The 12,509-nt window shown below is 45.3% G+C and overlaps 4 protein-coding genes across 4 annotated transcripts; 2 read left to right on the forward strand and 2 right to left on the reverse strand.

Moving 5' to 3' along the window:
* Positions 1 to 107: 107 nt before the first annotated feature.
* K444DRAFT_562056 (uncharacterized protein) lies at positions 108 to 1,871 on the reverse strand (the record flags this gene model as incomplete). Its single annotated transcript, XM_024876973.1, has 3 exons — positions 1,394 to 1,871; positions 776 to 1,344; positions 108 to 358 (listed from the first exon to the last, which is right to left on the reverse strand). Coding segments are annotated over exons 1-3 (1,284 nt in total), but the record flags the coding sequence as incomplete, so codon positions are not given.
* Positions 1,872 to 2,975: 1,104 nt separating this feature from the next.
* On the forward strand, positions 2,976 to 4,248 carry K444DRAFT_407639 (uncharacterized protein). The gene is made up of 2 exons (XM_024872578.1): positions 2,976 to 3,154; positions 3,252 to 4,248. The coding sequence occupies exon 2, from the start codon at positions 3,253 to 3,255 to the stop codon at positions 3,748 to 3,750; it is 498 nt and encodes a 165-aa protein (XP_024736578.1). The 5' UTR covers positions 2,976 to 3,154; position 3,252; the 3' UTR covers positions 3,751 to 4,248.
* Positions 4,249 to 6,931: 2,683 nt separating this feature from the next.
* On the forward strand, positions 6,932 to 7,621 carry K444DRAFT_630072 (uncharacterized protein; the record flags this gene model as incomplete). Its single annotated transcript, XM_024883154.1, has 1 exon — positions 6,932 to 7,621. One exon carries the CDS (start codon positions 6,932 to 6,934, stop codon positions 7,619 to 7,621), a length of 690 nt encoding a protein of 229 aa, XP_024736579.1.
* A 1,492-nt stretch (positions 7,622 to 9,113) lies between these two features.
* On the reverse strand, positions 9,114 to 10,209 carry K444DRAFT_723399 (uncharacterized protein). The gene is made up of 3 exons (XM_024888590.1): positions 10,102 to 10,209; positions 9,998 to 10,054; positions 9,114 to 9,941 (listed from the first exon to the last, which is right to left on the reverse strand). The coding sequence occupies exons 1-3, from the start codon at positions 10,137 to 10,139 to the stop codon at positions 9,122 to 9,124; spliced, it is 915 nt and encodes a 304-aa protein (XP_024736580.1). The 5' UTR covers positions 10,140 to 10,209; the 3' UTR covers positions 9,114 to 9,121.
* Positions 10,210 to 12,509: the final 2,300 nt, after the last annotated feature.

Here is a 12,509-nt window from a genome sequence, read left to right on the forward strand (position 1 = left end):
TGCACATTGAGATTGGTGATATATATACTTCGTCCCACACGAACTCCGTTACACAACCCGTCCTGAGGGTCGTAATTCTGAAGACTTTAAAAAACTTTCTCGGGTTTCTTCCTTAACATAAACACAGGATTCTTCCCTTCTTCGCTGAGTTGTTTGAACAGTGCAAGTGGCTTCTCGTCCGTCCCTAGGCATCTCTCCCCTTCACTGTATACAATATGTAGAGCGTAATTCTCCGGATCGCCAGAAATGTTGTACTTCTTCAATGCCGCAGGTAAGACTTTAAAGCATGGGTCTCCTATCGAAACTCGAAAGCTTTTGAAGATTTCAACCGTTCCACCACTTTCAGTAGATGATAAATCTGTATTTAGTTGTTGGCTGGAAATTTGGTGTTTGGAGGTGCCCGATTGCTTTGAACGAGTTGTCGATGGTGGGATTGTTTGGGAAGAGGGGCTATTAAGCCGTACCGAGAACGGAACATAATCGTCACTCTCGATGGGAATACCCTGTTCGACCTTGGTCTCGTAAACCCTCTTCAAAATTGTAAGTCGATCTTCAAGACTCGTTACGCCCATCTCCTTCAGATCGTCATGTTGCAAAACTACTAGTGCTTCGCCGGTAATCCCATTTTCTAGGAATTCATCTCTGTATTGTCGCAACCCCAAATTGTTGACAAAAACGGCGCACTCTTCTGCTGTCCACTCTGTTATGATTGTATTTGGTAGTCGATATCCAGAGCTGTGAATGTCATGGATAGCTGGTGTATGCTCATTGGAACTGATGCTCTTCGGCTCCGTTGCTTCAGAATCGTTGGCTAGGAGTGGCCGGTTGTCCATGACGCTTCCGAGGTCTCTCCCATACTCGTTGGTATTTGGATACAATCTCCCCAGCTCGAACGTCACGGTATGAGCTAGATGCTCTCCTTGATCTGTCCACTTCCGAAGAAAGTAATAAGGCTGCTGGTCTAAAAACATAGCACATTCTGCCTCGCCCCAAGTTTGCCGGCGAAATCCAAGGGGAAGTGGACTTTTGTCAAAGATCAGGTCGTTGATCCAAACGGAAACTCTTTTCCTATCAGAGTCTCCCGCATATAATGGGGATCGGAAGGTTCTCTTATCTATTGATCGAGACGGTTTGTGTCCTACTGGGGCTCTCAAAACTCTGCTAATGGAAGATGGTCCAGGAGTCAATGGAGGAGAGAGTGGATCGCTCTCGGTAGGTAATTGCTGGACTTCTTCATCCTCTAGTCTTTGGAGAGTATCGACAGTGCACTGATGCGCAATAATCAGACTGCGAGTCATGGTGGCTTCGTGCTCGTCCTCGACCTGGGTTTCGATTGTCGAGATCCTAATCTTGTATAAGTTGGATGCATTTCCAGTGAGGATGATTTACTGACCTGCGGCTAGCGATTCTTTGAGCAAACTCCAACGTCGATAACATTATATGCAAAGTAACCTTGCATGATTCCAAAGTGGACCGCAACAGCTGGACCTGCGAGCGCTTGAATGTCCATTTCACACGAGCTATCAAGTCTCGCGTCGCTTCAGGAGAGCGCTCCCCGCCTCGTTTTCGCAAGCCATTGACAATTCCCTCGATCTCCTTAAATACCTCCTGACACCTGTCCAAAATTTCTTGCGTGGTCTCGATAGCACTCAGAGAGTATCGATAGGCTTTAGCTTTGGTGAGAGTTGATTGCAATTGCTTCAAGACAGAGCAGAAGAGGGATATCTCGATGCCGATTTGTCTGACTTCCTCCCCTGCTGAGCCGACTGTTGAAGCGAATTCAAACAGTACGATGGATAGCTTGGCGCCGGCGCCGGCAACTCCAATTATGCTTGCGAGTGCCCCGACTGCTTCCATGGAGCTTTGAAAACTGGATTCGAACTGAAAAGGCTAGGTACGGAAGGCCGTACTTTCCCTTTATCTAGGATCGCCGGGGCAGTGCAAATTCGCGAGATGCCCACTGGGCTTTCCGGCGCCATTCATGTGCTGCGCCTGCAAGCCACCACCAGCCCTGGCGATGGGCACCATCCGTGGCGTACAATAGAACCTCGATATTAGCGATATTGGTTTTAGCCTCTTTTACTAAGGATATACCGAGGTATCGTTATAATCAAGGATTATGGAAACGTATAATAAACAAGAGAGGACTAAAGATATATAAAGAACCACTTAACCTTAATATTTTATTACTAGTAAAGAACTTTCTAAAAGCTTTAAATAAGCTTACCTTACCTTTAGTGCTTTCCTTTAAGTAAATATTATTTTCAAAGTATTAAGCTTATATATAACCTCACTTTATTTATTCTCTTATTACTTCCTATAAAGATTTAATAATTAAATATAATTATTAGTTTAATTAACTTTACTTTTTTTTTTAATTTCTTTTAAGCTATTCAGGGGCTATAAAATTAGTAATGAGCTCGAGAGGCTATAATTTCAATGAAATTAATAGCTTGAGAGGTTATATTACAAGTATTAGAGGGCCCTGAAGTATTAATAAATTAGAGAATTAACTACCAAAAATTGAGGTTGGGACCTACGAACCTTATAATAGTTGTAGTGCCAAGGATATTGTAAGTCTAAGGCTAAAAAGTGTGGGACCTTGCAGCTGTATTATATTACTAAGGATATCGCGATATCGACATTCTGCTATTCTTGAAACAATGAAAGGTACACCAAACCTGCAAGTGCTTCCGTACAAATCATAGGGAGAAGAGAGACAAAACCTTGGCTGGCGCCTGTTCGGCTGCGAACGGTGACTCCGAATCAACTGGGGAATGACAGAGGCATGCATATCAAGCCTCAAGACCCACAGTGCGGCGGCGACAGATCCGGAAGACCAGGCCAACAGTACTTACTGTACATGAGGAGATGTACTTACACACCCCGCGAGGTCACCAACTGGCTAGGGAGATAGGCAGATTGGGCACGCTCCCAAGTCGCAGATTCGCAAACGTGCGACATGTTCCGATCGCGTTAATGATCGTGGAATCATTGGGAAACGGCAAGAGAAGCCCCCACGTTTGTGGGCGCAGCGCTTCTGGAAGCCGGACGCTCCATTCCGCATGCTCCTTCTCAGGACAGGAAACACGTCATGAAAGGGCTGACCATCAGCGATCTACGGAGTATGAAGCAGAAGCCATAAGGAAGAGATGTGAGTGGCCACTGCTCGCTGCCGACCCTGCTTGGCGAAGGCTATTCAGTTGCTCCCTGTCGATCAAAACCTGAACAGAATCGCTAATATCATCCAGTATGGCAAGTAATCTTAGACTTGGCCCTGATTTCCCCCTCCCTGGAACAGCAGCATCCGTGGACTCACAATCCGAAGTTGATGCCTCTTCCTCCCCACAGGAGCTGCTTTATAAAATCGTGACGATTCTCGAAATTCAACTCTCTGAACTCAACGGAAAAGTCGGTACTGTTGATGCTACACTCAAGGGTCTCGACGTCAATATTTCTGCTGTAGGAGGTGACGCTATCGGCGGCGACGCTGTCGGTGGTGCTGGGGGCAATGCAACCGCGACCACAATTGCACACGCAATTGCAATCGCAAACGCACATGGACGAGATCGATTGCAAAGCTATCAGAGTCTCCCGCAACGTCTCGACGATATCGAAAAGCATCTCAAACATATCGAGAAGCGTCTCACGCTCGTTACTGCTGCTGCGCTGTTATGTAAGGAAGATTGTGGGGGAGAGATACATTTCCAGGCATCCTGCAAAAATGGAAGAGGTAGACATACCGCCTGACCTCCTCGTCTTCTAGATTCTGCTGACTGAGGGTGAGATTCTACGAGTTGGGATAGCCCAATTATGCCAGACCTACTAGAAGGATATGCGTGGTGCTCTGGGCTGTAGAATAAAGTCATCCTTATGCCTTTTCTAACATATTGTACCGCTCAGGTTGCCAAGGGATAGAAGCAAGCTTCTTACCTTAGGTTAGGGGCTAGATAGTGAGTCAATAAGTCAAGGGAAATCACACGTGAAGTATTGAAGTATTGCGCAGTCACAAGTATAAGAGTACCATTTGAGTTGAGCACGAAGCTCTTACAGTGGGTGGCCATAAGTCTACGCGTTGGGCTGTTTTACACCAAAATGCCCCTGTAGCACTTCGAGATTTAGAGGGGTTCTCGGGCCAAGATTTACCCTAGATTTAGGGACTTCCTTCGTATTTACACGGCGGGTACTTCTACGTACTCGGGAATTTTACGTTTTATCCCCTTTTAAGCTATAAAGTAGGATAATAGCGAGCACATTTATAGATTTGTAAATTTACTATGTAAATAAGCGAGAAAATCGAGAAAATCAAAAAGTGGAATCTAAAAAGTTATATAATAATTATAACTAACGTTCTAGAAGACTAAGATCTAAGTATATAATATAAGACATAGTTATTTATCATTTGCCTAAAGGAATAATGGTTATATATATTTAAACGCTAGAATTCATTGATTTAGAAATCGCGATTTTGGCTATTTTTAGTGTGATTTTCGCGATTTTTCGCGAACCGCGCAGACTTGTGGCCACTCACTGTATTCAACCAAAGACTCTTCACCTGTACCCGTTGCGCTGTGGCCAGTTGCGGACCTCGCTAACAGATTTTCTCCCAGTTCTGAACTCAGATAAAGTTCCATATAATAGCAAGAAGTTGAATTTATCTTGCAGACTGTTGATTGTCCCTCTACACTACAAGAATACCATATTTGTTAGAACTGCTATAAAGGTTTAGTACAGCAATTGGATTTGGAAACGTTTGAGTTTTGGCGTTCCTTTACTTTTAGCGAGGTCCGCACCTGGCCGCAGCGCAACGGATATCCGAGGTGCCTAGACCTTCTGAACCATTACTTGTTGCATTTCCTGGCATTGCATCGGCTCTCGACAACGAATTTGTCGTCGGGCTTTGTAGGTAAGGCTGGGTTTGAGAGGTATGTCAGAACTTGAGGTGGTGGGCGGGACTCTCAGTCGCAAAAACAGAGGGCTGAAGATTCGTGGGGGCGATGAGTGATTATTGAGCGAAGCCAAGGGCGGTTCGGATCGTACCGGGGCCAATTGGCACGTTGATGTAGGCCGCATGGCAGGTGTTACCGTGCTGTGGAAACCCCAACAATTCGCCAATGCTACAAGGAGGGTCACGTATTAATACCGTGTCAAAGCCTCGGCGTTTAGCCACTTTCCAATGGGACAACATTGATGCAGCTAATGGCTCTGCCACGGGAAGAGGTCTTCTCAAGTAGGCTGCAGCCCACGCAAGAGAGACACATTGATTGGTTATCAAAACCCTAATGGTTTATACCCATCCATTCGTTCAGTTGCTGGGAAAAGACTAGCTAGTGTTACCACACACCCGATTAACTTTGGGGCCGCAAATGTAGCCTGCAGTATGCAACGCCTATAAAGCTTATGTTCTGAGGACCTCGAACCAGCTAGACAAACCCGGAAGCTTCCCAGTTGTCTTACAACTGTTTCAACAACTTGCCTCCTCGAATACCCACCTGCTTAACTAAATACCTTGTGATTATGGTTTATATGGGGGAGAAGGAGGTGCACTATGTAGGCATTATCAAGGACAAGCCAGGTACACACTGATAGCCAACAACGATAGGTCAAGGAAGGCTTAATTATTTTAATTAATGACAGAACGCGATATTCATCTCAAAGACGAAAAGGAGAAAGGCAAGACAATGCTAGTGTTCTTGAAGGGGAAAATCAAAGCAAAGTACAGTCTTCTGGGCGAGGTGTCTGTCGAACGCGGCGACACCGGGGAGCTTCTCACCAATGACTACGCGCATCTCGGCGATATCATCAAGCCCAATGCCACGACGCTCGTTTTCCGGTACGACACCACCGTCTCTGTCGCTGGGGGTTGCTGAGCAGAGGGTGGTGTGGCGACGGCCCCGTTTGCTCAGGTTGGCGGTGCCTTTGGCGCAGGAGGAGAGATCAATGAAGACGGCGCTCAGGGAGACGATTCCCAGGGGGGGGGGGTTCCGAAGAGGGGAAAAGGCCAAGGGCGGAACCGCCCAGGGTGGGCCAGCCAACCTTAACGAAGGTGGTGACCGGACAGCGGAGGGTGGGGAAAGCTTGGGGGGTGTAGGATACGAAACCACTTCATCCAAAACTCCAGAAGAGAGAAATGAGGATAAGAAACACCACTCTTAAGCGGTGTTCCGTTTTACAGACTAGTTTATGTGCTTCGTTGACATGAACATATCTCCTTACTTTGCTACGCGACGTTAATAACCCATAGCCTTAATATCACGTTGTCTCCTTCTATAATCGATCTTCCAATTTTAACACGGAAATGTTTATTAAAAAAAAAAAACTTCGGCATTACACTCCCCTGAGAACAGACTCATTCAAGCCATTGAGGCTATGTCGCAATAACTAGCTACTATGCTAATTTTGGGGGTTCTAAGCCTTGCTTCTATTACCTAAGATAAAGTATACTTTTCATACTAAAATTAGTTACGAGAGAGTGTGACGGCGGAGCTAGAGCAACGGAACGAGGTGCAAAGATCTCTATTTCGTGTCTTGTAAAATATAAAGCTAAGGAAATGAAGAGAGAGAGAGTGTGAGTAAAAAGAGAAGAAGTACTAGCTAAAATAACTGAAACACTAGCTAAGCAGGTAAAATAGTCAGGTAATAGCCTACCCCATATAATATAAGCTAGCCCTCGCACTTGCCAACGTTAGAAAAGTTTCATGGCGGGGTTCGTAGAAACTCGAACCAGCGAAAAGCGAGTCGAGCCTTTCTCTGCTCGGCCCACGACGTAATCAACAAAGAACGTGAGATTTGTTGTATTGCGGAATACTCAGCACCTGAAAGGAATCTTATGAAACGAAAACAATCCAGACAATACCAACCCGTTCCCGAAGAATAAAAGGATTCTTTGTTCCGATATTAAAATATGTGCAACCACTTTCCTTCCCAAATCATGCTCTACACCACACACGACGAGGACTTTTCGTCAATCATGAACACCCCACCAACATCAGTTCTCAAATGGATCGCAGACCCCTTCCCTTCTGGTTTCTTCATGGAAAGTCCAGGGGCACCAGGTCTCCAATGGATACCAGACCCTTCACCTTCTGGATTCTTCATGGAACAAAGAGGTGGTCCGCCTGCTGCCCCATCCTCTGAGTCGGTTCCCGAAGACGCAGTAGTTGAAGAAGAAAGCTCACACCCACTCCTAATTCATACCTACAAGTCCGGTCATAAGCGGCGGGTCTTTCGGGATGAAAAGGGTCTGTATATAGCATTCCGACCCAACCCAGCAGATGAAGAAGAATGGCTGAGAGGGCGCTCCCTCTTACTTGGTTCCCTGCCCCAAGGCCCCGCTACTACTCAAATCATTAACGTGAAATTGTCAATGACTTATGCGGAACTGAAGAGGAAAATCGATGAAGAGATTCCAGAGAAGGAGGATAGATCTGGCATGGTTGCTTTGCCCGGTCGTCCGAGTGTTGAGAAGGTCAAGCTCGAGGGCGTGGCCGTAGTTTGGAGGTTACCTGGTGGTGGGATGGGGTATGCCGTGATTGATGATAGTAATTGCGGGAATATGCTGCAGTTGATTGCTACCAGAGGTTGGCTGGATATGCTGGCAGCGGTATATGAGAGACCGTGAGTATGTAGAAAGACTGAAAAGAAGAATGAAGAGTGCTTCGTATCAGACACGGGCAAGCAGCATATAATCTGCGACTTATTTTGTCCAGCTTCGGGCTTTCATTTATTCAGATCAGCCTTTTTCTTCAGCAAGCATGGCTACTTCAAGCTCATCACCTTTTGCTCCCGTACGCACCACTCCCCACGCTGGACGGCTTATACTCGTAAATTCGCTGCTCTTGCTGGCCGTGCCTTATTACTGGTCAAGTCCCACTCCCGGTCTAGACAGGTTGAAGTCCTCCAGGAGCCATTTTGCCACAGAACGACAGGAGGAGGAAGGGCCGCTTGAAGAGAGGAGGAAAGCTATTTGCTGAGCTCCGCTAGAATTGAATCTACCGCCTACTAAGTCCAAATTAGAACCGTAATGGGGTCCATCATCTTTTATTCCGGTCACGCCCTGTCTTCGTTCCTACTGTTTCAGCTTTTGGCTCCTCCGGTTCCAAGTTTCCAACATATGCAATCCTCCTGCTCTCTTTTTCAAAACTTCTAGATATATGGTATGGCTCGTCATACTCACCCTGGGGTGGTCCAGACAGTCTCCTTTGGCTTTTCAGAATTGGAGCTAGCTCTCAGTGTTTTATCACGTGATTTGATATGCCCCCAGGAAAACAGAACAAATGAAAGTGTTTCTACTTCTGGGCGGGTCATGTCAAACCAACTCTAGTACTGCCGGCTTCAAAAACTCTCTATGTGCGATTAAATCAACACCGAAGCAAACCTGGACCCGAGAAGAGAGAGTTTGCTGCGTAACCAGAGCTAGTCCTTTACACGAGCAGGATTAAGCGAGCCCCTTTTCTCAACAACCGGCATGACAACATGCGTGATCTCTCCCGAAAACACTCGCCCAACGCCAAAGACGGCTTCCCAATAAACAAAATGGCGGGATTCTTCGGCTAATTGCCAAATAATAAGTAATGTGGAGACAAGGAGCTCGTTCTACTGAGGGGACTCTTTCAAAGTTACTCAAGCTTCCTTGCAGAAGCTGGGAGGAGCATACTGAGCAAAAAAGACCTTGATTGTAGTCATTTAACTGGATATTTTGGAACATGCTTCATTAATTTCAAAATTAGGAGACCCTTGTCTCCAAAATCGTTGAAGGAGAATTTCTTGTGGCTGTTGAATGGATATGAAGAACATGACTTCTCTAACGAAGCCAATGGGGGTGTTTCAGGCAGCAAATCGAGTCACAAGCCGGAGCACAAACTGTTTCACAAAGCTTTTAATTGGGCCAGGACGAAATGATCTGACTCCAGATAACGCAGACTGATGCAGTCTCCAAGTTTCCAATATTGGCCGCCGAATTATTCCTGTCCTTTTCCTTTCGCAAAATTCCCCCGAGTAACTCCTGCTGATTGAATCCGCAGCGGGCTCATCTTTCCATTATCCCTTTCGTCGGACACCGTCATAAAGTGTTGCCTCAACCCCACCAACTTCCACATATTCCTTCCTTTCATCCCCTAAATCAACCAGCCACATAGAAGCGCTCGGGGTCTTCCCATGGTGCCTTTTCGCAATTGCAAATAGGTCTCGGCCGGTGTCTCAACGTAGGTAGCGGAGTTGGTATTTGCGATGGTGGTCGATGTTGTTGAGAACACCACAGCTTTTCCTCTTCTTCGTCACGGCATTCTGGAGGTGGCGGATAACGGTTTTCCCGGAGCCTTGGTGCTGGTGGTGCTCCGATGAGAGGACAGTGGCAGAACCTTTCTCGGTGCTCTCTGAGAGATAACATGAGCCATTTTTCTGAAGTTGAATCCAATCCAAGTTCCCCATTTGAGCCCCCAACGTAACCATCCTTGTCAAAGCTAAACTTCCAGAAAGATGCGCTTTCGAAGTATAGTTTTCTCAGTCGCGATGACATAGGACAGCTGGTGAAGATGGTGCGGTAGGTTTCCTTCAGATCTGCATCATACTTCCTTGCCGGCATCATCTTCAACATTTCTCTCATGACCGCGTTCTTGAATCCTGGGCTCTCAAGCTTCTCGGCCAACAGATATGCATCAATGTGTGTACACAAAATCTGGCGATTCAAGTAAACTCCATCCTCGAGCCACGATTTGAAAGCAGCAAAAGCCTCCCACTCCGCTTCGACATCTCTTCGTGATTCGGCGCCAATGAGCTCCCGGAAATCGTATGAGCCCTCATCATCATCAGGATCGAAGAGAAGCTGAGGAACTTTGGAAACGGAATCTTTGAAGAAGAGTGCTTGGTGGATTGGCAACTTCTCAATTCGCTCGTCATTATCATAACCGCAATAGAATGTGATAAGTGGACCTTTCTTGGCTCTGCTCACAGTTAGGATAATTGCCTCCGCAGATATTGACCTCGTTCCGTTGCTTACTCTGCTCTGAATTTGATGTCCGTGAATTGATTTGGGACAAAGCGAAACGAGGGTGATCTGGACGTTGTTAAATAGAGAGCTCAATCTGACAGCCTTGTACTTACCCCCAATTGCGAGCACCAGGAGGACGACGGCTTGCCATGGTGATGTAGTGTCTGCTTTCTGTGCTCAATAGGGAAGAGGTGTTCAGAAAAGATTAGTGAGGTGCTGTAAGAAGTAGATGTTGAGTAGGTTACGGCGGGAAGATTACCAACTTCACCGTTCTCATGTTTTTATTCAGGAGATCTTCGAGGATGGGTGAAGTGGCTCTCGTCAAGTAGTCTTTAAAGTCGGAGAGCCTTGGACACCAAGGCAAAGGAGCTTAAAGCTGAGCCGAGATTGTTGAATAAGGTGTATTGTGACCAAGTTTCAAGTCGAAGGTGAAGTCCACAGCACTTGTGTACTTCACTTCTAGCTGATATCTTTAGCGGAAAAGTTGTGAATGTGGTGGCTTGCAATCGATGGGGAAGGCACCAGTAGTTGTCCGAATTCGCTACGCACACCCGTTTTAGCGTTTTAGCCCTACCAAAAATCAACGAAACTCTCTCTCTTTAAGAAATAACCAAACCGTTGAGCCTCAATATGAAAATGCAATTCCAATATTGAATAGAAACATTCAAACTTTTCATAGTTTACATTAATTATATTTTCTAAATTACATTTTTCAAGTGGCCAAAATTAGCTTATATTATGAGTAAATATTTTTAATATTATTGATAAATAAAAGCCTAAATAGAATTCTAGTTAATTTATTTATTTTAAAAGCTTTAAGTGATCGATATTTTCAAATTCCAACTAATATTGTTAAAGGTGGAAGCGTTAACAACATTTGGAAGGAGGCGACTTTTATTGACTTAGTAGTCAGTGCCTAGCTAATTCAGACACCCACTGGCAGTAGTAAGTTCACTGTTTCTTTCAAATGCGCTGTCTCAATCCTTGCCGCTTATCAGGCTCGGGGCTGTTCCGCTTGGGTCATCTTTGTACCTGAACGCAATTTTCTGTCCTTGTGAGATGCTGAGCAGTTCATGGATCTGTTCGTAAAGCTGTTCGTAGTGAACATTGACCGGTGTGATCGTTGCCGAAGCGAATTAAATTTCTTGTGCCATTGACTGGTGGGAAATTTCAGTTGCCTTTTGAGGAACAGATATTGAGAAATGGTGATGGGTAAGAAGTATGCTTACTGTCTGCGAAGTCGTGACCGTTGAACTTTGCGTAGTGGGGGTTGTAGGAGAATGGTGGGGATCAGGAGAGTAGAAACTCCCAACTAGTGAAAATCTTTGCAATCCTCTGCCTAACGGCCAACTTTTGGTGCAAGAATTGCCTCGACGGTTGAAGTGAGATCTTACGAGAATAATGAGGAGTGATTATTGATGTGAGGTTTTAGGGTAATACTATACCAGGTGAATCTTTAATGACATTTGGGGAAACTATTTCACGCCGACAGCATCTATGAATTTCGTTATCTCATTGACATACGTACTCGAGATATTAATTCACCCTAATGTGAACTTCGTAATCTGCTCTGTCCTATCTCACCGACATCCAGGTATTTGAAAAACCTCTTGCGCCTCCAACTTCCATCGAGAAAAGTTGTCCATAACCTCAACTCTGCACACGAAACCTTCAACTCCAAGGGCTTTCTATCCTACTGTGCATACCGATACCAACTTCGCCACCATCAAACAAACCAAATACAAAACCAGTATTCAAGCACAGCTACCAAGATGCCTTTCCTTCTACCTCGAGACAACCTACTCCACTTGCGGTCATAAAAAGGCCACCAAGATATTCTACTCTCTCTATATAAAGACGAACCCGACTGGTATCATGCAAATGAAGAATTGTCCCGAGTATAAGGGATATTCTCTGACTCACTCTGGAAACTGTCAAAAGGCGTTTGACAGAAAGTATAAAGCTGGTCCGAAGAAATGATTCTCCACGCAGATTACTCTAAGTCCTTCAATTCAAAGGCAGAAAGAAGTTGGCGGTTACGCGGGATGTTTTCAGGTCACATGATGATATGGGAGAATGGATACCGAGAATCTGATATTATTTGTAAATAGCTCCCACTTGAGGAGCAGTTACTACTATACGTTTCCCCTCTTTCTGAAATCATTTATTACCCATACGTGAATTCTAGGGAGAAAAACCAAGTGCTGATTATCATCATCCTCATGCCAATACCAACAACAAGCACGCAGTGAAGAAAGCCCAATAATCGATGAAGCGTTTCACTTTCCAAGGATTACTGGTTTCTCACAACAAGATCGAGAGCGAGAGGAGGATGTCAGTCACGCGGTTGTCCCAAAACTGGCTGTCTACTCTGCCACCATTTTCCAGATTGTCATTCGAATATCCATCAAAGTCTTCAAAAGCTCTAGATAAATAATTGGCATCGTAATAGAAACCAAGTTGTTGATTGATTTTAAGAAACTTGAGATATTCGAAGGTTTGTGTAGGAAGAAAATATCTT

This window comes from Hyaloscypha bicolor, assembly GCF_002865645.1.
Source record: "Hyaloscypha bicolor E unplaced genomic scaffold K444scaffold_83, whole genome shotgun sequence".
Taxonomy (NCBI): Eukaryota; Fungi; Ascomycota; class Leotiomycetes; order Helotiales; family Hyaloscyphaceae; genus Hyaloscypha; species Hyaloscypha bicolor.